Raw genomic sequence first — 23,760 nt, forward strand, 5'->3', positions numbered from 1 at the left:
TGCTCATTGGTGACTCTCAGGTGGTCCATTTGTAGATCGTCTCTTTGTGTATTTCACTATTTAAACATATAACAATCTTCTTGATAGACAGATATGGAGTCCTTAGCTCAGTGGTTGGAGCACTTGCCTCGCAAGCAAGAGACTTGGGTTCGATTCCTGGCAGGGTGAAACATTGGGCAAGTTTCCTTACTCCACACACCTGTTTACCAAGCAGTAAGTAGGAACCCGATTGTTAGTTGATTGGTGGATTGCTCTTCCGCGGGTAATAATTCCTTCTAAAAAAAAATCCTTCACTCAATCCACGGATGCACACTCCACCTTACTAAGCCAGTCTGGAACCTTGGCGTCTTGTTTGACCCTCAACTATCCTTTCTACCCCTCATCCATGCCGTGATCTGCTCTGCCTTCCCCCACCTTTGCAACATCATCCGGCTCCACCACTGTCTCACACCGCAGGCTGCTGAAACCCTCATACACGCATTTGTTACATCAAGGCTGGACGACGTAAACTCCCTGCTTGTTGGCCTCCCGAACTCTCCATCCACGGGCTGCAGATCGTCCAGAACCCTGCTGTGCGTGCCATCTCCCGCACAAGGCTACGCGACCCTATCACCCCCATCCTCGCCCGACTCCACTGGCTTCCCATCAAACAGAGGATACAGTTCAAGATCCTGGTCCTCACCTGCAAAGCCCTCCACGGTCTTGCTCCCCCATACCTCTGCCACCTCCTAACCCCTACCATCCTGCTCGCTCCATCCGCTCAGCGGGCTCTGGCCTACTTCATGTCCCGCACCTTTGCCCACCCCACCATTGGCGAGAGGGTCTTCTGCCACTCTGCCCCCACCTTCTGGAACTCCATCCCGTAGTCCCTCCGCCTCACCCCCTCCCTTGCCTTCTTCAAGACCAATCTCAAGACCTCCTCTTCGACCATGCTTTCGATCACCCTGCTTCCCCCCCCATGCCCTCCACCCTCCCCAATCCTGACCTGCAGCTTGGGTCCAACACTCTGACTGTCCAGCGCCTTGAGATGTCCTCCTGATGTGAAAGACGCTATGCAAATGTAATTTTGTTGTTGTTGTCTCGAAGACGTGATAAGGCGCTATATCAAATGCAAGGATTATTGTTATTATTGTATCCAAAAGGCAAAATACTGACAAACGGTCATCGACCTGAAACGTTAAGTCATTTACCTCTCCACAGATGCTGCCTTGACCCGCTGAGTTTTCCCAGCGACTTGTGTTTTTATTTCAGATATCCAAAAAGAGTTCCTAAGTAAGAGTTTGCTACTTTTCATTTCTATAGGTTTAAGATCACTGACGCGATATGATGAATCAACCATAAATGTTGATTGGCAAAAGAAGCTGACGCCAGAGCAATACTTTGTGACTCGAGAAAAAGGAACTGAACTGGTGAGTAGTTTACTGTTATAACATGGTGACATGGAGTAAACTGCAAATGATGGACATCATTTACGAAGCATTTCAGATGACATCAGTTGTTGAACTATTTTTGCAAGTGGAGAGTCAATGTCACTATACATACATTCAGCTGGGAAATCTGAGGCAGGTGAAGGGTGGCTGAAGATTTGGAGGAAAGAATAGGCATTGGACATCAAGCAGCACTTTTCCACATGACTCAATTGACTGATTTAACAGTAGCATTGCTGGTTCAATATAACCATAATATGTGGAGTCCTGTAGCTCAGTGGTTAGAGCACTTGCTTTGCAAGCGAGAGACCTGAGTTCAATTCCAGGCAGGTCAGGGCGAAACCTTGGGCAAGTTTCCTTACTCCACACGCCTAATAATAATCCCTCCAAAAACAAAACAATAATAAAATTGGTCATTTTCAATCCATGACTGTTTGTGGGACATTGCTGTGCGCATTTGGTTGCCGTGTTCGCCCACAAATATACAGTCAATTCACTTTACAGTATATACTGTGAAGCGCTTTGGGACGTCCTCCCGACGTGAAAAGCGCTATATCAAATGCAAGGAATATTATTATTATCCTGTGTAGGCAGGATCATCTGAAACTCGTATCGTAAAGTAGTTTGAAGAAAGGCATGATCCAGGTCTTTAAAGGGTGAAAACTACCTTTGGGAATCAAGGAGTATTTACACAGAAATTTCTCTCCAGAGTTGAATGGATGGGGTGGTATCTTTGAAAGGGAGACTGTAATGGAAAAGGGAGCCTTGAAGGGCTGATTGGCCTTTTCTCCTTTAATGCTTTTTTGTGTTACCATGATACCACGTTTACAGAGAAATATTTGTAAAACAAACAACAACAACAACTTGGATTTATATAGCGCCCTCCATTCCGGACGGCATCTCAGAGCGCTTTACAGTAACGGATCCTGGGGCTAAGCCAAGGGGAGGGGGGGAGGAAGGTGACCAAAGGCATGGTCGAAAAGAAAGGTCTTCAGCAGAGACCTGAAAATGGGGAAGGAGCGAGACGAAGGGAGTGAGGAAGGCAGTTCCAGATCCTCGGGGCATAGAGGCTGAAGGAACCGCCGCCGAGGGTGGAGCGGAGGACTCGGGAGACGAGGAGGAGGCCAGACCCGGAGGAATGGAGGCAACGGGTACTGTTTTGAGGAGAGAGGAGGTCAGAGAAGTAAGGGGGTGCAGAGGAGAGCAGGGACTTGAATACAAGGAGTGAGGATCTTGACATCGATCCTCTCTGGAATAGGCAGCCAGTGCAGTCTGGCAAGGGCTGGGGTGATCGGGGAGTAGAGTTTCGTGTGGGTGAGAATGCGGGCGGCAAAGTTTTGAATGATCTGGATTTTATGGATGGTAGTGGATGGGAGACCAGTGAGGAGGGAGTTAGAGTAGTCCAGATGAGAGGTGACAAAGGCATGGACCAGGGTTTCAGTGACTTTTGGGGAGAGGTATTGGCGGAGACGGGCGATGCGTCGGAGGCGGAAGAAAGTGGTGCTGGTGAGGGACCAGATGTGGGGGAGGAAGGTTAATTGGGGGTTGAACCTGACACCGAGGTTGCATACAGGTTCAGAGAGTTTTAGGGGGAAGCTGGTTAGGTGGAGGAGGTGAGAGCCATGAAATTTTAGACATTGACGAGAGCCAAAGAATATGCCTTCCGTCTTGTCAACGTTCAGCTGAAGGAAGTTTGCGCTCATCCAGCCCCTGAGGTCTGACAGGTAGGCTGACAGAACATCAGGGGACTGGGGATCGCAAAGAGAGGTGGAAAAATGAGTTAGGTGAAATAGGGCGGTAATGGCTGGGGTTTGAGGGATCTAGGGAGGGTTTTTTCAGGAGGGGGGTGATGACAGCAGTTTTGAAGGAGGCAGGGACTGATATCTGGAGGAGAGGTTAATGATGGTTGGTGGGTTTCATGGAGGTGATGGTGGGTGAGAGGAAGGAGAGATGGGGAGAAAGGAATGTAGAATGGGGGTGGTGGTAGGAGCAGATGATGAGGAAGGTGAGGGGGACAGAGAGGGGCAGGTGGATGATGCTGCCTGGTGGATGTTAAGTATTTTAGATGAAAAGAAGTCCATGACCTCCTCGCACTTGGCATTTGATACGAAAATTGAGGAGACCTGAGGGGGGGCACGGAGGAGGTAGTGGGTGGTGGAAAAAAGGATTTTAGGGTTGTGTTTAGCCTCCAAGATGATGTTGGAGTAGAAGACCGTTTTTGCCTGTGTCAAAGAACGATGGTAGCTATGGAGATGCTCAAGCCACAGTTGGCGGTGGACTGTCAGGCCAGTTTTCTACCATCTGCGCTCGAGCAGACGGGTTTGAGTTTTTTGGCGGCGGAGATGGTTGTTGTACCAGGGAGATGGTCCTGGATTTTAGGGGGACGAGGGAGTTGAAGGTGGAGGAGAGGCGACCATGGAGCAGCTGGACGGCTGCTTCTGGATCTCCGCGGGTGGAAGGCTAGAGGGATAGGATGTTTGATGATGAGTGGGCCTTTGTGAGGGTCTCAGGGGGTAGCCTTTTCCAAGGATGGTAGAGGATGGTTGAGGGCTGGTGGAGGAGAGAGGGATGTGAGAGGAAAAGGAGATGAAAAAGTGGTCTGAGATGGCCTTGTCCACTATGCTGAGATTGGAAATGTCAAGGTCATGGGTGATAATGAGGTCAAAGGCATGACCACAGTTGTGGGTCGGTGAATTTATATGAAGGGTGAGGTTTAGGGAGGAGAGGAGGGCAGTGAAGTCGGCAGAAGTGGTGCAAGGGGAGTTTAGGTGGAGGTTGAAATTGCCCATTAAGAGTAGGCGCTCGGAGCAGAGGGACAGAGAATAGAGGAGAGTAGAGATGTCTGTGTGGAAGGAGCCCGGGGGCTTAGGGGGGGGCGGTAGACAAGGAGGATTTTCAAAGGGAGAGAAGGGTGGAAGAGGGTGAGGTGCTCAAAGGAGGGGAAACAGCCAGAGGAGTAGGAGGTAAGACGAAGGGAGGCTTTGGAAATGAAGGCCACCCCGCTGCCACATTGGTTTGGACGGGGGTGTGGTGTAAGGTGTAGCCTGGAGGGGAGGCTTCCACTAGGGGGAGGTCATTCGGGGAGAGCCAGGTTTCGGTCAGCCCAAGAATGTCAAGGTGCTCGTCCAGGATGAGGTTGTGGATAGTGAGGGCTTTATTTGAGAGGGAATGGACACTTTGGAGGGAAATGCGGGTGGGTTTGCTGGGGTTGGGGGAGGGGGAGGGAGGAGAGAGTGGTGCGGAGAGGATTTTGGGTTGTATAGGAGAGATGGTTGTGGAGAGTGGTGTGAGTGGAGAGTTGGGGAGGGTACGTATGAAGGAAGGCGGAGTTGGGTTTGCCTTAAGGAGGCGGTTTGAGTGGAGGGGTGATGGGACACGTGGGATTGCTGCTCGGGTCGGGGCGGCAGCCAAAATGCGCACGCAGAGACCGGGAGCATAAAACAAAGCACCACTATAATAAGCTTGGATGAGTAAGTAAGTAATACCAGTTGTCAGTTTAATAAAATGAATAAACAGCAAGTTTAGACCCAATGTCGGATATAGATTGGGGACAAGTGATAAATGGAGAATAAACCACAAACTGGTTGCTTAACTCACAAGTTGGACAGACACACAGTGTTTTGTTGATCACAGCATGAGGGGTTTACTTTCTGTAAATTACTGGTCCTCAATGTGTACACTTTCATACAATACTGTACTTGCTCACAATTTAAAATATTTTTAAAACAATTCCCTGATTTATTGCTGTTTTGTTACACATATACAATTTAGATGTGTCTTACATGTGTGACCAGGACCGCATTCTTCCACCTCTGCCCCATTGCCCGCCTCCGACCGTACAGTACACCAAATACTGCCGAAACGCTCTTGCATGCGTTTGTCACCTCCTGCTTGGATTACTCCAATACACTCCTCGCCAGTCTCCCCAGCTGTATCATTCAAAAGATCCAGCTTATTCAGGACTCTGCCACCCAGATACTGACCCGGACCAAACTCCATGTTCACCAGTTCTGGCCAGACTCCACTGGCTCAAGGTCCTCACACTTGTAACTTCAAGAACCTCACACTTGTGTTCAAATCCATTCACTCCCTGGCACCTCCCAACCTCTTTGACTTCCTCTTCCCCAATCCACCACCCGGCGCCTCCACTCGACTGGCACCATCATCCTGCTCGTTCCCTGCACCCTCTGCCCCACCATTGGAGGTCATGCTTTCAGCCGCTATGCCCCAAAACTCTGGAACACTCTCCTTCAATCCCTCCGCCTTGCCCCCTCTCTCCCCTCTTTCAAGTCCCGACTGAAAAGTTTCTTCTTCGACCATGCTTACGGCCACTTCCCCCCTCCCCCTGGCTCAGAGTCAGGCTCTGTCACGGTTAAGTGCACTGAGACACTACCCTGCGTGGAGGGCGCTATATGAGTGTAAGTTGTTGTTGTGTGCTAAACATTTGTGGCAATGTTTTGTTTGCGTGTTTAGCAGCCTTGTCATGTACATTATTGCTTGATGCTAATGGATGACAAAATGAAATTGCTGTAGTTGCAATGGTTGGTGAAGAAAAAAAACTCAGACCATCAGAACATTTAGAACTTACTTTAAATTGTTGGTTCATGTGCTGTATTACTACCATTGAAAGTGTAATTTACTGACCTAATCTATCGGGTGTGCTGCATTTTCTTTATATTCAGATTGTGAGAATAAGATAAAAGTTACGTAATAAGTTTGGAAGTAAGAAATTATTATCATATTTTGTCCCCTTCAACAACAACAACAAATTGCATTTATATAGAGCCTTTCACGTCAGGAGGACGTCCCAAGGCGCTGGACAGTCAAGGGTTTGCACCCGAGCTGGGGGTTGGAATCAAGAGGGGTGGAAGGCAAAGGGGATGGGTGTGGGAGGATCACCGAAGGCCTGGTCAAAGAGGAATATCTTGAGACGGGCCTTGGAGGAGACAAGGGAGGGGCGAAGTGAAGGGATACCGGGATGGAGTTCCCAAAGGTGAGGCCAGAGAGGCTGAAGGCCCGACTGCCCATTTCAATCATTGTTTTACTTCGATTCCTGGTAGATGGTTCATTTACTTCTGCCTTCCATTCATTTACTTTTCCTGTGCCATTTGCAATAGGCCGATCAAGAGAATATTTAAGACACTCATTTTAAGGGGTCTGCTAATGGATTGTGTAATCATTTTCTAAAAGCAAGTGGCCTGAAAGATTGTATCCACCAGTTTACCCTTCCCACCGACTAAAAATAATTATATTATTGAAACTGGGTCTGAGCAAAGTGGAACACTTGATACACTTCCCCTCCTTCCCCCCACCCCTCACCGAACACACAAACATTTGTGTTCCCTTGGATGTTAGACTGAGTATTTTCGGAGCAGCTCACACATGGGGAAGTATTCATCTAACTGCTCAATGCATATACTAAATGGTATCTCGAGTTACACTTGGCCTGAGCTGCATCAAGCTGTTTATGTCTCTGGCAATCTGTACCAAGCTCAGGACAACAGGTAAGAGTTTTTATTCTGATGTACAATTAGAATAAACATCTCTACAGAATTAATTCTGAGTGCTGTTGTAACTCCCAACAATCTCTGACAGCGATGAGTTTGAAGGGTACGGCTTGTTCCTTAGATATGCGCAAGAGTCTTCTTCGGTACTCAAGAAAGTGAGATACATTTTGCATTTGGCTGTTGTAGATTGTTCTGCTTTTTGACTCTGCCACTTCAGTTTTAGATTAAACTAAAGAAAAAAAGCTTAAGGTCAGCCTTAAAGTAAATAAATCCCAGTGATGAACAGTACAAGGAAACTACATTTTAAACCAATATATATACGTTGTGATTTATGATCAATCTCCTTACTTTATCCACATTATTTCTGTCCTTATAGTTTCCTAGTTATTCATTTTACAATTTATAATCGTTGCCATCCCTTAAACACAAGCCTTCATCGAATCTTTTGCTAACTTTTGCTCAGTGAATTTGAATTTTGTAAACGAGAAGGATGTAAAATATTTTTGCTTTATTTAATGCGTGAATTAAAGCACATTCCTTTTGATTTTTTTTTAAAACTCCACAGCCAGATATATTTTGTTGCTGAACTAAATAATAATCCCTTCAAAAAATATTAAAAATAAATGAATAATAATAATTTGTTCACCCAATCCATGACTGTTTGTGGGACACTGCTGTGCGCAATTGGCTACCACGTTTCACCTACAAAATATACAGTTAATTCACTTTACAGTATAATCTGTGAAGAGCTTTGAGCGGTCTCGAAGACGTGATAAGGCAGTACATTGAATGCAAGGATTATTATTATTATGCCTGCTTGGGGGAATTGCTGTGTGCAAATTGGCTGCTGTGTTCGCCTACAAAATACATAGTCATTATATTTTGTAATAAAATCCTCTGAGACATTTTGACAACATCAAATGCAAGGATTTTTAAAATTACGCTTAAGCTTAGCTTTTCACAAATGTAAATTTAATTACTGTGTTGCAAAGTGCCCATGTGTTCCTGAACAGTTAGCATTTTGACCTCCTGTCACAGGCTGGTAAATTATATGAAGCTCTTTACTTTAATGAGATCCTCTCATTCACCTTCATTTCTAACAGGATTCCTTAAAAGACAGACAAGGGCTTAAAACTCTATCTCGTCTGTTTAATTGTTATGTAATTTAAGATTGCACAGAATTGTGGAAAATACTTGAATTCACTCTTAATTTGGAAGCTGACTGTTTAGAAACTGTAGAAAATCAACTTCCAAATTAAGACTAAATTTAAGAATTGTCCACACTTCTGAGCTATCTTAAATTTTAAACAACAAGCTCACTACAGACTAAGACTAGGGGGGAATTATAAACCTCAGGTGAGGCTTCCTCTGTAACCAGAAGTGGATCACTGTGGGAACGGTTCTCTGAAATGTTTTACTTTCGGAGCAGTTGACGTGAAGCATTTAGTTTCCTTAACAACAAATCCCGTTAGAAATCACTGCTTGTTCTGCATTGTTTTGGAGCATTCTGCATTGTTTCAGCGCCTTGGGATATCCTCCCGATGTGAAAAGCGCTACACAAATGTAATCTTGTTGTTGTTGTTGTTGTTGTTTCCAATTCAAATCAAGGACCACCTGAGCTTCTTTGCTTTATTTTGGGAAGTTGCTGTCTGAGTGGCTCCAAGTAATAATAGTCCATGTTTTTAGACTAATCATAAACTTTACTTCCACTCAAGATTGCTGCTTCCTGATGGGGTGCCATCATCAGCATATTCTTGTAACTTGCTAATGGTGGAACCCTGAGCTCAAAGCTAGCAGGAAAAGAAAAACATTGTTTTTTTGTTCTTTACAGTATTTTTAACTAGAACAGTCCAATGAGCTAAAGGTTCATTTGCCTGCATTGTTTTGGCCTTATTTTATTAAAATAAAATGCTAAATTCCAAATGCCAGCTGGCTGGTTTAAATTGCAAGCCTAGAATCCATCCCAGTTCACATTAGACTGTGTGAAATCTCCCATTAGCACTAGCTTCCCCATGTCACTCATTCTGTGCTTCTCACTTTAGTCTATTGGTTTGCAGCAAACTCCATACATTGGCTTGGTCATAGACATTACGCACTTCACACACCTTTCCTGAGTCGCCACCAGGTATCCTTGCATTAATTCCGGATTGTCTAGCGCCTCCCGATGTGAAAGGGGCTATACAAATGTAATTTTATATTTTTGTATTTTATAATGTATAAGCCAACCCATCACCTTTCCTGTCCCTCCTATCTTTCCTAAATGCCCAAATTCTTGTAACTTATGTTCACTTCCATTGCACTGATTTAGTTATATTTCTTGTGAGTCCTATATAATTGCCAGTTGCTATCAGTGCCATTATTTGTTTTGAATACAAAAAAAAGTCTGCCTTTATTCACATACAGTATACCTAATTATTGCCTAATTATGTGTTTTCCTGAACGTTCTGCACTCAGCTTCCTTCTAGCGAATTCCATAAATTCGACAGATTCCAGTGTTAATGTCCATTCAATGCTTCCTTTGTGTGACAATTTCTGGGCAACCTTTTGTGTTTGATATCAATTGAAGACAAAGTTATAGAGAACAAAAGCTTTGCAAGTTTCAAATAGCAACACTATTTATTTTTGGAACTGAGCGCAATGATAAAATGTATGTATGTGCACCATCTAAAATAATGTGTATTCCTAGCCAATTTAGCCAGATTTTTCTGACTGATGACAATAGCCACTACATCCATTGATTAACTATTACACATACTCCAATCGCTATGTGATCAAAGTTTTTGGCAATGCCTTTACAATTTGTACATATTCCATTCTAACCTATTGCTAATTATTCATTACTTTATCCACTTCTTACCATTGTAGTTACACTTCACAAGATCACAAAATTGGTTTGAATGAAGAAAGCCTTTTGGTCCACCCAATCTCATTGTCTCCTCCCATCACAACAACAAGCTGCTTTTTAAACGATTCCAGTGTTCTGGTCTCTCCATCTTTCCTGGCAACGTTTTCCAATCATTGATAACCTTCTGCGTAAAGAAAATCTTCCTTCTATCTGCCCTGAAATTTTCCTTTGCAATTCTAAACCTATGTCCTCTTGTTTACTGTCATGTTGCATCCTAAAGTAGCATCATCTTTCCGCAGCACCGGGAGTAGTAAAGTAGGTACAGCAGATTTGGTATCAATGGCTGTAGCTGTATCACTAACAACATCTAAAGAGAATTATAGGTTTTCCATCCTCAATGTGTGTTGAGTTATTTGAAATCAGTTTGGACAGCCATAAGGAGCTTCATTGACGACAGGGCTCTTTGCCTGGGTGACGGAAATCAGTTCCCAATTCTGTTCACAAGCCCATTACCTCTGTGCCCAAGTGAGACATATGGGCAAAATTGTGTGGTGGGGACAGAACTACTCTTCAGGTCACATAACCCATCAACATTCAATGTCTTGGCTCATAAATGATGAATGGCTGCTTGGTCAAGACACCAAAGGGTCATACCCATTAAACATTATTTCTAAATGATTTATTGCCTTCAGGGAGACGGAGACATAACACTGAATCCTAATAAAGCATTGGTCTCAATGATATGGGAAATAGAAACAGTTTTACTCTGATAATTATAAAGTTTACTCTTCTGAGGTAGGATTTATGGCAAGTCATTGAGGCAACCATTCAGCTTTGCACTACATCTATCCAAGTAATATAACTGACCCTGGAGCGAGTGATGTTGATACTGGATGTTAAAAGAGATATTTGTTTCCACATCCTTCATTTTGATGATCACAAAAATCAACTAATAATATAAACTTCAGGTGAATGAAAATGCAAGAGAGGTTGCGCATTCCAAATACAGTATTCTATTTCAATATTTTTGTGTACGTGGCTGTGGCCTGACTTGATTTCCTCAGTGCTGCACGATACTTTAACCAATAGATAGGTTAATGAACTGCAGCTGTCACTTTACTGCACTGATCTCTGAAGATCAACGATGGAGCATGTGCTTCTTCAAAAGAATTTTATTACTTTTTTTAAAAAAACCTGATCATTAAGATAGGGGAAATGTAGGTAAAATGCAAGTAAATGTATGCTTTATTTGAAAATACTAAGCAGTCCTCCTTGAAATTTTCTGTCACTAGTTATCCACTGTCGACAGTTTAAATGTTTGCTTTTGGATTCAACTTGTGGCTGCTTAAGCTAATGTTTTACTAATGTTTTGCTCTCTGGTAGCCTTTCAGTGGAATCTATCTGAACAATTCTGAGCCAGGCATGTATCATTGTGTGTGCTGCAATGCTGCACTCTTCAGGTAAGATGTATAAGATGGATCAACAGGCATCGTCGTATATAGAAACCTTCCAAGTCTTCTGGGAATGGCATAACTCCTGATTTTTTTGGGTAGAACATCTGACTGCCATGATCTGTTCAATGGCATGGCAATGTCTTGAGTACAATCAATAAGAGTGTCTGTCAGACCCCTTCCCTGATAAAGCAGGAGTCATGTTTGTATTTGGGGATGGCTTAGAGTATATAATATAGCTCTTAACTCTTGTTATTCAACCAAATCTTCATCTTTCTGAATGTCAACATTGAGTATTCACTGTGTGATTTTTCAAAGAACTAAAATGGAAATCAATCTGCTATATCTGTTGCAGCATAAATGGTCAATTGTAAACACTGTGCAAGGTAATAAGAAATTAATGCAAATGCGTGTGACATAGACTAATGTAAAACTTGACCCTGTACCACCATGTGCACCAGATTATCTCTCAAATCCTCCAAATATGAGTGAGACCCAATGACTATTTATTTATGAAAAAGGGATTTTCTCATTAGGATCCAATTGCAATCCAAATTCATTCAGCAAAACGTGTCTTACTGTGCTTACAAAGTGTAACACTAACTTGCAATTTAAGGGTTTTGAGTACATTTTAATCAAACTAACCAAATGCTTGTGAACATTGGCAAACCAGCCTTTTTATAAGGTGTTCAGTATTCCATTAAAAGTTGTCTTGTTTGTTATCTCTGTTTTCATTGTTTATCTCTGTTTTCACTGTTTGCTTGTACGCTAGCAGTTTAGCTTCAGACATATAATGAAATTTAAGGTAGATTATTATAACATATTACTCTTTCACTGTAACAATACTGTATACTTTTCAACTAAATTATCTCTCTTGAACATCAGTAGACACCATATTTCCTGTCTGTACTATCTTGTTCACCAAATGTTACAGAGTGTGGTATTTTAGGAATGTAACAAATTTATCAGCTCCATTAACCATGGAGTTCAGTGAAGTTGCAAAATGATTGTCAATACTATATTAACAATTTTCTACAAATTTGACCTCATCAGATTATTTACATGATATTATAAAACATTAGTATTTCTGTTGCTTGATGCTGAATGTATGCTAGGTTTTACTCATAAGGTGCCTCTAATGGCATTGCTTTAAAGACTAGGGCATACTGCCCTTTGAGTAGTATGTCTCAGAGTACTTCACAGTGGCGGTTGGATGTTGAGTAAGCAGATTGGATGTTGAACAAAGGAGAAAGGAAGGTGACCATTGGTGCAGTTAAAGAGGTACAACGATTTACAAAGATTACAAAGAATGTTCAGCAAAGAAACAGGCCACTCGACCTACCTAGTCGATGCCAGGGTTGATACAACACATGAGTCTTCATCCATTCCTTACTTTCTCCTTTATCGTTCTATTCCCCTCTCCTTCTTGTGAAGGTCTAGTTTCCTCTTGAATGCATCTATATTATCTGATTAAATCATCGCTTCAGCCATTGAGTTTCAGGAAGATTTTAAGGTGGAATTTAAAGATAAAGAGGCGAATGGATAGAGGCAGAGATTCAGGGGGTAATGACTCAAGGGTTTGCCACTTATAATAAGTGGCAGGGGGTGGGCGAAAGAAAGACAGCAATGCCTAATGATGAAAGCTATTCTAATGCATTGTATCTCACAGAGAACTGCAAAATAAATTTGTTTAATTGCTGCATATATGACTACAGACTAACCTCCATTTTATTTTATTTTGTTAACAAAAGCTCAGAAACAAAGTATGATTCTGGGTCCGGATGGCCAACTTTCTCGCAAGTTGAAGGTGCAGAGGGCAATGATGAAAGCAATTCTAATACATTGCGACGCACAGACAATTCCATGGGGTCCACTGGAACAGAAGTCATCTGCAAAAAGGTAGGCAAAGAAACAGGCAGGAATCCATTTGAGTGAGAAAATAAAATGGAGGAAATTAAAATAAACTGAAACCAATTTGGAAAAAATATTGAAAGAGAAAAATGAATCAAGGCTCCTTTCACTTCTTCAGCATAATTATAAAATATATAACATTTATATTAAATTAATATAAAATATTTCTGGGAATATGGCAGGGCAACTGAGACTGGTTGCATGCATAATGTGTGCCATGTGGGAACTCCAGGTTGCTTTGTGTGCCCTGGACAAACACATGTGTAGGAAGTGCCTCCAGCTGCTCGAGCTTGAGCTGAGGGTTTCTGAGCTCAAGGAGAGACTGGTGTCACTACATAGCATATGGGAGGCTGAAGAGTTCATGGATCGAACGTTTCAGGTGGTGGTCACCCCACAGCTACAGAGAGTTCAGAAGGAGTGTGAGTGGGTGACCACCCGGCATGGTAGGAAGAGGGGATGGGCAGTGCAGAAATCCCCTGAGAGTGTGGCACTCACAAACCAGTTCTCTGTCCTGAATACCGGTCAGGGTGATGACACCTCTGGGGAGGGGAGTCAAAAGCAAATAGATGTACAGGGGGGGACAGGGAAGAATGTCAATGCAATTGGAGTAGTCCAGAAAAAGGTGGGATTAGATGGGGGAGAAATGCAGAGCAGACTCAGTCGGCCTTGGAGTCCATGTGCGTAATTGCACAGAATGTGACAAATAAAATTGGTGAGCTGCAGGCTCAGGTTGCCACATGGGGTTATGATGTAGTGACAATAGCGAAGACCTGGTTCAAACAAGGGCAGGAATTGGAGCTGAATATTGCTAGCTACAATGGATTCAGGACGGATAGGGAAGGAAAGAAGGAGGGATAGTGGTGGCAATATTGATTAAAGACACAGTTATGGCCCTGGAAACAACAACAAAATTTCATTTTTATAGCGCCTTTCACACCGGGAAGACGTCCCAAGGCTCTGGACAGAGCTTCGGACCCGAGCTGGGGGTCAGGTCGGGGAGGGTGGAGGGCAGAGGGGAAGCAGGGCGATCAAAAGCATGGTCGAAGAGGAGGGTCTTGAGATGGGTCTTGAAGGAGGCAAGGGATGGAGGGTCTGCGGGATGGAGTTACAGAGTTACAGAAGGTCAATAGTGGGGCAAGCGAGGCGGGGGACATGAAGCAGGCTGCTGAGTGGATGGAGAGAGCAGGATGGTAGGGGTTTAGGAGGTCGCAGAGGTATGGGGGAGCAAACCATGCAGGGCTTTGAAGGTGAGGACCAGGATCTTGAACTGTATCCTCTGTGTAATGGGAAACCAGTGGAATCAGGCGGGGAGATAGGGTCACGGAGCCTGGTGCAGGAGAGGACACAGGCTGCAGAGTTCTGAATGATCTGCAGCCAATAGAGGGAGGAGTTGGGGAGGCCGACAAGCAGGGAGTTTGCATAGTCAAGCCTTGTTGTAATGAAAGCGTGTTTTAGGGTTTTGGCAACCTGCGGTGTGAGACAGTGGCGGAGCGAGCAATGTTGCGGAGGTGGGGGAAGGCAGAGCGGGTCATGGCACAGATGTGGGGCAGAAAGGATAGTTGAAGTTCAAACAAGACTCCAAGGTTCCGGATTGGCTTAGTAAGGTGGAGTGTGCAAACATGGACGGTAATGCTGTCAGTACCTGAGGTGTGGAGGCGCTGATGGGAGTCAATCAGGAAGGCCTCAGTCTTGTTGATGTTCAACTGAAGAAAGTTACCTCTCATCCAGGATTTGATGTCTGATAGATGTTCTGTCAGGACAGCAGTGGTCCTGGAGTCAAGGGTGGAGGCAGAGAGGTACAGTTGTGTGTCATCCGCATACATGTGCAAGTTGATCTTATGTCTGCGGATGATGTCACCAAGAGGGAGCCTGTAGATATTGAAGGGGAGGGGACCAAGGACAGAGCCCTGAGGAACGCCTCTTGAGATGGTGCAGGGGTTAGAGGAGAAACTGCTTGTGGGCATGAAGTGGGGGTGGTATAAGAGGTACACTTTGAACCAGTCAAGGACAGAGCCGTGAAAGGAAGGATGTCAAGGCATTGGAGAAAGTGCAAAGGAGATTTACCAGGATGGTACCAGGAATGAGGGACTTCAGTTATCAGGAGAGGCTAGAGAAGCTAGGATTATTCTCCTTGGAGCAGAGAAGGTTAAGAGGAGACTTAATAAAAGTCTTCAAAATTATGAGGGGATTCGTTAGGCTGAAAAAGGAGAAACTATTCCACTGGTGGGTGGGTTGGTAATCCGAGGATACCGATTTAATATAGTTGTTAAAAAAAAATTACATTTATAGAGCGCCTTTCACGTCGGGAGGAATTCCCAAAGCGCTGAACGGTCAGATGTCGGGGCCCGAGCATGGGGAGGGGTGGTGTAAGGGTGACGGAAGGCAAAGAGGTGGGAGGGAGACCGAAGGTATGGTCAAAGAGAAGGGTCTTGAGACCAGCCTTGAAGAATGGAAGGGAGGAAGCGAGGTGAAGGAACTATGAGATGGAGTTGCAGAGTGTGGGGGCAGAGAAGCTGAAATCCCGGCCACCGATGGTAGGGCGGGTCGGGCAGGAGACATGGAGCAGGCCGGAGCCTGATGAACGGTGGGAGCGGGCAGGTTGGTAGGGAGTCAGCAGGTCAGAGAGGTAGGAGGGGGCAAGACCATGGATGGCCTTAAAGGTGAGGACGAGGATCTTGAACTCGATCCTCTGGGGGATGGGGAGCCAGTGGAGTCGGGTGAGGGTGGGAGTGATGGGGTCGTGGAGTCTGGTGCGTGAGAGTACACGAGCTGCAGAGTTTTGGATGATCTGCAGCTTGTGAAGAGAAGAATTGGGAAGGCCGATGAGGAAGGAGTTCCCGTAATCAAGCCTCGAGGTGATAAATGCATTGGTGAGGGTTTCGGCAGCCTGAGGGGTGAGGCAGTGGCAGAGTCTGGCAATGTTGCAGAGGTGGTGGTAGGTAGTGCCGGTCATGGCGCGGATGTGGGGGAGAAAGGACAGTTCAGGGTCAAACAAGAACCCAGGTTCCTGACTGGCTTAGTGAGGTTGAGTGTGCAGCCGTGGAGGCTGATGCTGCCAGCACCTAAGGTGCGGAAGCGCTGGCGCGAGCCAATCAGAAGGGCCTCGGTCTTGCGACGTTGAGTTGGAGAAAGTTGGCCCTTGTCCAGGACTTGATATCGGACAGGCAGTCGGTCAGGACCTCAGTAGTCCTGGAGTTCAGGATGGAGGCAGAGAGGTAGATTTGGGTTTCAGCTGCATACATGTGGAAATTTACCCCATGTCTGCAGATGACGTCACCAAGGGGGAGCATGTAGAGGGTGAAGAGGAGGGGACCGAAGACAGAGCCCTGAGGTACACCGCACGAGACAGAGGGAAGGTGAGGAAAAAATTTTCACACATCAAGTTTGGATCTGGAATGCATTGCCTGAAAGGGTGGTGGAAGCCGATTCGATAACAACTTTTAGGAGAGAAGTAGATAATTATTTGGGTAGGACAAGTTTGCAAGCTATGGGGAGAGCGCAGGGGAGTGGGATTGATTTGGATAGCTCTTTTCAAAGAGCCAGCACAGACACGATGGGCCGAATGGCCTCCTTCTGTGCCTTATAATTCTATGATTCACGTTGGAAAGACATCCCAGGGTGCAGGGAGTTAGGGTCAAGAGGGGTGCAGGGCAGGGTCGATTGGGGTGGGGCTGGGAGGGTGGCCAAAGGCACGGTAAAGAGGAAAGCCATTAGATGGGACTTGAAGGAGGCAAGACAGGGAGTGAGGTGGTTGGATTGAGTTCCACAGTTTGGGGGCAGAGATGCTGAATGCCTGACTGCCAATGGTGGGGCAGGAAGTGTGGGGGAACTGAAGCAGGCTGAGCGGAGGGAGCGGACAGGCTGATATGGGGTTAGGATGTTGGAGGTGGGGGGAGGGGGGCACCGTGGAAGGTTTTGAAGATGAAACTGACCACTTGGAGAATTGCAGTTGTGAGCATGCTCTCCTCTACACGATAGAACAGAGAGATGTTGGAGCCCACTTTAACTTCATGCTTTAATCACCTCTTACCCAGTTTCCAGGTTGATGCGATTGACGTTTTTCAGCGTGTTGATACAGCAACTCCAGTTTGGCTCCAGTTTGAGATTGTTCTGATTGCTATCATGCGAAGCCACCTCGAGGAGATAGTTTCACACCACTCGGATTCAAGCTCTTGCGCATCTACATTCGGCCCATAGAAGTCTTTTTTAAACTTCAAAATAATGATTAGCCAGACCACCATTGCCAGGTTTATTTGTTGGCAGGGAGTCTGACGGAGGCTCAACTGAACTGTGGTGAGCAGACTTCTCCACAAACGTTCAGGTGCGTGTGCACTGAACTCTGTGAGAGCTTTAAGCCAATATCTACAGGTTAACTGGCAAGTCAGGCTACCTACACCCATGAATGTAGCTCTTCAGCCATCAGCAGCCAAACGATGAGTTTTTCTGTTGTTAGAAGGTATCTGGTATTCCGTTTAGTACCTCTCTCAGGCTGAGATTAGGAATTAAGTACAGCAGAGGGAGTGAAACTGCTGTTCTGTACTCAGAGTTGTATATTGGCATTTCTTTTGTGCACAAGTCTAGTTATTGGGGGAAATAGAGGAAAGCAAGTGATAAGAGGTCATAATATGGAAAGAAGAAAAAAGTTTCTCTTAAACACTTATCGATTTCAAGATCCTCACACTTGTCTTCAAATCCCTTCATGCCAGGGTACCTCTCTTCCTCTCCGACTTGCTTCACCACAACCCACTACCCTTTGCCTCCACTCACTTGCTTCGGCTTCCTGCTTGTCCTCGTGCCCACCGTTCCAGCATCGGTGGCTGTGCTTTCAGTTACTAATTCCTGAAACTATGGAACACTCTCCCTCAATCCCTCCGCCTTGCCCCATCCTTCCCCATCTTCAGGTCGCTCCTGAAGACCTTCATCTTTGACCATGCCTACGGTTACTTCCTCCCACTGTCTAGCGCTTTGGGATGCTACTCTACGTGAACTGCGCTATATAAATACAAGTTGTTGTTGTTATCCAAATAGTCCTGTGGAAACTATGTTTCTCGTCTTAGACTCGACTATGGGGGTGACATATTTGTTTTGAATCTATCTGTACAGGTGAAGCCTATTAAGCCGGACACATTGGAGACGGCTGTTTTGTCCGGCTTAGGAGGTATCAGAGGTTAGCTGAAATACCATTGCCGCCCAGCAGAGGAGCTGCGCTGACGATGCTCTATAATAATATGTAATAATGCTGCTTCACTTGAAGCAATGTTAAGTAACAAAGTTTCACTTGAAGCAAAGTTTCACTTGAAGCAAAGTTAAAATACTCTCATACAATTCAGTAAATTAATCTACCTTGGTCTGGCTGCAAATGACAGTCCAGTACTGTTCCCCCCACCCAGCAGAGGAGTGGGGGTGTGCTTCCTCCTTCCCATTGCTGTTCCCAAGGGACGGGAAGGGCACCAATTAGCAGTGGCTCCAAGGTGATTGACAACCCGAAACCGCTTGTTAATGGTTGGGCTCCAGCCATTCATAAGCAGCTCAGCTGTCAATCAATTGTGATATTCCCTTCCTTGTTCTGCCCTGTTCCTCCGCCCCCTCACTGATTGACAGCCCAACTCCAGCCGCTTGCGAATGGTTGGAGTCTGCTGTCAATCGCAATTTGACTCCTCCCATCTACACCCGGGAGCCTGTTGTGGTTGAGTGGAGGAGCTCGACACCACAGAAGCTCGAATGAGTAAACGCAGAGGCAACCAGCGTGGCTTTGTAACGGTGTAACCGGATCTTTGTCTGAATCAACCGGGATATTTAAAATAATCCAAATGAATCCGGGCTGGAGATTTTGTTTGATTTACCCAATGTTCGGCAAAAGTGGATTCCACTGTATTTGCCGTTATCACTACCAGTGCAATAAAACCATACATATATATATATATCATTGTGTATCTACTTTGAGAATGTGCATTTGGAATAGATTTCTTTCCATTGTAAATGCAGATCATCAAAGTTGTTCAATATAGATGAATGCATACAATTCTGGTCAGCGTGACATAAGGGGATTGCCCTGGCACTGGAGAGAATGCAGCTGACACAAAGTTAGGAGGCACAGTAAACTGTGTTGATGGAAACAGGAAGTTACAAAGGATCCAAAAATGACAAAACTGAATATTTTCAAAACAGTGAGGAACTAAGAACTGTGGAAGAACAAAGGGATTTGGGTGTCCACATACAATAATCACTAAAAACAAGCTCACAGTTACAAAAGATTATCAAAGTATGGAGCATTGGTCAGATCCCATCTGGAGAACTGCATTCAATTTTGGACACAGTATCTCAGGAAGGATATACTGGCTCTGGAGGAGGTGCAGTGCAGATTCCAGGGTTAAAAGGGTTAAAATTATTAAATTAAATTAAAATTTTACATAAAAATTATGAGGACAGGTTGCATAAACTTGACTTTAGAAGGTTGAAGGGTGGTCTAATTGAGGTTTTTGAAATAATAAAGGGATTCGACTGGATAGCTACAGAGAAACTATTTCCTCTGGTGGGGAGGATCCAGAACAAGGGGGAACAGTCTTAAAATTAGAACTGGGCCATTTAGGAGTGAAATCAGAAAGCATTTTTTCACACAATGAGCAGTGGAAATCTAGAACTCTCTCCCCTAAAAGGCTGTGGATGCTGGATCCATTCAAATCTTCCAAGACTGAAGTGGATAGATTTTTGTTAGGTGAGGGTATCAAGGCAAATGATTGGAGTTGAGGTACAGATAAGCCATGATCTAACAGAGTGATGGAAAAGACTTGAGGGGTTGAATGGCCTCCTTCTGTTCCTATGTGCCTACTGCGGAGGAGAGCAATGGGGATGATCCCCAGTTTTAGAGGAATGAACTATGAGTAATGATTAAACAAGCAAGGGCTTTTCAGTCTTTAAAGTAGATGTCTCAGAGGGGACTTTATCGAGTTATATGCATTTTTTAATGAGTTTGAGAAAGTAAACTTATTAAAAACACTGTAGAATATGAGGATTGAGGTTTAGAATTGCAAAGGGTAATTTCAGGACAGACACCAGGAAGTATTTCTTTATCCATAGAATAGTAAACAATTGGAACAAGCTGTCAGAAAGGATGGTTGAGGCCAAGACACTTGATGAGGTGATGGGAACGCCTAATAATAATCCCTCCAAAACCAAAAACAATAATAAATTGGTCATTTTCAATCTACGACTGTTTGTGGGACATTACTGTGCGCAATTGGCTGCCGCGTTCGCCCACATATATACAGTCAATTCACTTTACAGTGTGTTCTGTGAAGCGCTTTGGAACGTCCTCTTGACGTGAACAGCGCTATATCAAATGCAAGGATTATTATTATTATTATTAAAGTGCCAGGGTAAGTATTCTGCAATAATGAGATCAAATAGGCCAAAGCTATTTCTTCATCCAAACCAACTTGACTGTAATTTTGTGGGCGAAACGTGACAGACAATTGTACACAGCAGTGTCTCACAAACAGTCAAGAATTAAGTGACCAAATTATTATTTTTTGAACCAGCAAGGCAAAGTAGAGAGAATTGATACAAGTATGTACGGGGTTAGAAAGAGAGACAGAATCAGACAATTAAAGAGAAAGGAAGAGATTCACCCTGTGGTGGAGAAGAAAGGGTTTGCATTGTGTGCAGAAGTGTGAGAAAAAAGTGAGGGACAAAGCTGACACTGGGTAGGTGGTAGAATTCCTGATGGAAAAAGGTTTAGGTTGGTACTGTACATTGTAATCTGTAATGACTTCATAACCACACTGTTCTCATATCCACAATATTGGTGAGTCCTAATAAATGCAGATATTGGTTGTCGCTCTTAACATTTGTCTAATGTGCTCACCTTTTTTTTATCTTTATTAATGTAGTGTGATGCACATTTGGGCCACGTGTTTGATGATGGACCAGAACCTACAGGGCAAAGGTTTTGCATCAACAGTGTTGCATTAACTTTCAAACCCACTTCTTCCCAGTGATTTGCATCTTAACATAAAAGTAACAGCATGTTGTGCAACAGTTTGTTACCTAACATGTATACAGTATGTTTTTAAAGCTTGACTGAGTTCCCAAAACAACGGTAGTGCCATATGTCAGTCATTGCATGCTTTCATATTAGCTTCTTTTGTGTTATTTGTTAGCTGAAAATACTGTATTGTGCATTAACAGAACGAGCAAGTTGTACTTTCTAAACAATGTTTGCGCAAAGATACTGGAAGTTTAAAGTTTAAGTAAAGTTCATATTTCTCTTATATTTGATGTGACCTGCTCAACCATGTAATTTTGTAACAGATGAATATTAAATTAATATCTAAGTGATTTATTCTTTTACAAAAATAATTATAAAGTCAGGTATATTGAAACAAAATCATATTACATTTCTGATGCGCTATTCCCCCATCCAAACACAACTACGTTTTAAAAGTTCTGTAGTTGATTACTCTGGTGAGATTTGCCAAAATAGCATTTTTGTAGGTAGTTCAAAAAGCCAACAAGACATAGATTTAATTTGGTCACATGTGAATTCAGACAACTATGTTTTCCTGTTTCAGTTGAGAATCATGTGCATCAGGAGGAAAAGACTTTTCATCTATTTTTGTTTGATGTACTGAAGTCAGACTTCAATTCTGTGTCTTATATTGTGAATACATATGTGTAATTTAAAATACTTAGTTGTGACATGAATGTACATACTGTATCTCTTTCTCTACTCTGTTTGTGTTGTACAACGCATTAAAATTAGTGTTTCCTTTGAATTGCTGTGAATGGGTTTCCTTCCTTTTGCTAATGTCTTTCATGTCCTGGCCAACAATCTCCCCAAATAAACTCACTCACTCACTCCATGGTTGTTTGTGGGACATTGCTTTGTGCAACTGTCTGCCGTGTTTTGTCCACAAAATACACAGTCAATCCACTTTACTGTATATCCTGTGAAGCGCTTTGAGACATCTCAACGACTTGATCAGGCACAAAATCAGATGCAAGGATTATTATGATTTGAACCTTTTATCGGGGTATAAAATGTTGCATATTGCTTTATGGCTAAATTGGCAATTGAGAATGAGAAGCAAGCAGGAAACATAAAAGGATTCTGGAAAAGGGACTGGATTATTAGCCTAGCGTTAGCAGTTTCGGAGCTTGAACCGTCTGTCAAATTCCACATCAGTCTGACCCAGATGTGAAAGTATCAGGTTATGCTTAACCTTCCCTACCATGTGGGAGGTAAAAGAAAGTCACATTTTGTAGGATTTTCCATGTTGCTAGATGTTTCTATCCATGCTTTAAACTGAAGTACTAGATTAGGCAGGGTCAATATTTACTCATGGGTCTCATGACCCAACTGTGCAGCGCCTTGGGACGTCCTCCTGACGTGAAAGGCGCTTTATAAATGGAATCTTGTTGTTGTTGTTGTTGTTTGTAACTCCGCTTATCCTTGCCACCTTCCTATTCCCAATAGAGTGTATACTGAAAATGTAGGCATTTGGTTGCCTACAAAACTGAAATGGATTCGGCCCGTTAGCATTCTCAGTGCTGACATCTATGGAGCAGAGGCACACATTTGGCCTCTGGGTTTCAGATCATGGCTTCCGAGTGCCAGTAAACAGGAGCACAGTGTTTTACTAAACCCAAATAAAGCCACTGTCCTTTTCCTGGCAATCAAATCCAGAAACTGGGGAATTGAATGCTTAACTCGGCTTCACAAATGTTGGTACTGCGAATGATTTCAGCAAGTTGTCCTCCAATATCCGGTAATTCCTAATCAATATATCCTAAATTTATCCAACAACAGCAACTTGCATTTATATAGCGTCCTCCATGCTGGGCTATGTTCCAGAGTGCTTACCAATGGTGCAGCCCGATGCAGAGCTAGGGAGAGGGGGAAGTTGACCATAGGCACAGTGATGAGTAAGATCTTCAGGCTCACCTGAAAATGGGGAAAGAGGGGGCAAGGCGAAGGGATTTAGGGAGGGAATTCCATAGCTTTGGGGAGCAGCGGGTAGTGCTGTAAGGAGAGAGAAGGTTGGCAAGATAGGGGAGTGCCAAGGTGTGAAGTGATTTAAACACAAGAGTGAGGATCTTGAAGTCGATCCGTTCTGTGACAGGGAGCCAATGGAGGTTGGCAAGGAATGGGGTAATTGGGGTGTGAAGTTTAGTGTGGGTGAGAATGTGGGCGGCAGAGTTTTGGATGAATTGAATATTGTGAGTAGTGGAGGAGGGGAGACCGGAGAGGAGGGCATTTGAGTAGTCCAGCCGAGAGGTGACAAATGCATGGATAAGGGTTTCGGCAGCTTGTGCAGTGAGGTATTGTTGGAGAAAGGCAATGTGCGGAGGTAGAGGAAAGCGATTCTGGCCAGGGAATGGATGTGGGGGAGGAACTGGGGATAGAACCAGATGCCTAAGTTGCGCATGGATTCAGAGAGTTTTAAGGACAGATCGGGTATATTGAGCCTGATACACTATATATAACCATGCTTCATATAAGGCCAAATTGGTCTACATGACATAATATATTTCCATAGCTGGAGTTAAAGATTCATTATATATTACAAAGTTCCATAGGGCCAAAGACTACTATTTGGTCTTAGGACATTCATTGAACC

The 23,760-nt window shown here is 44.1% G+C and overlaps 1 protein-coding gene across 1 annotated transcript in view; it reads left to right on the forward strand.

Annotated features, from left to right (window-relative positions):
- Positions 1–21,915, forward strand: part of msrb2 (methionine sulfoxide reductase B2) — a 28,289-nt gene extending 6,374 nt beyond the window's left edge. The window contains exons 2-5 of the mRNA XM_007889731.2: positions 1,303–1,409; positions 11,163–11,239; positions 12,982–13,129; positions 21,031–21,915. Of these exons, the coding sequence (XP_007887922.1) occupies positions 1,303–1,409; positions 11,163–11,239; positions 12,982–13,129; positions 21,031–21,138 (440 nt within the window). The 3' untranslated portion in view covers positions 21,139–21,915. The remainder of the gene's footprint in view (positions 1–1,302; positions 1,410–11,162; positions 11,240–12,981; positions 13,130–21,030) is intronic.
- The last annotated feature ends 1,845 nt before the right edge of the window (positions 21,916–23,760 follow it).

This window comes from Callorhinchus milii, unplaced genomic scaffold, assembly GCF_018977255.1.
Source record: "Callorhinchus milii isolate IMCB2004 unplaced genomic scaffold, IMCB_Cmil_1.0 Scaffold2, whole genome shotgun sequence".
Classification (NCBI taxonomy): domain Eukaryota; kingdom Metazoa; phylum Chordata; class Chondrichthyes; order Chimaeriformes; family Callorhinchidae; genus Callorhinchus; species Callorhinchus milii.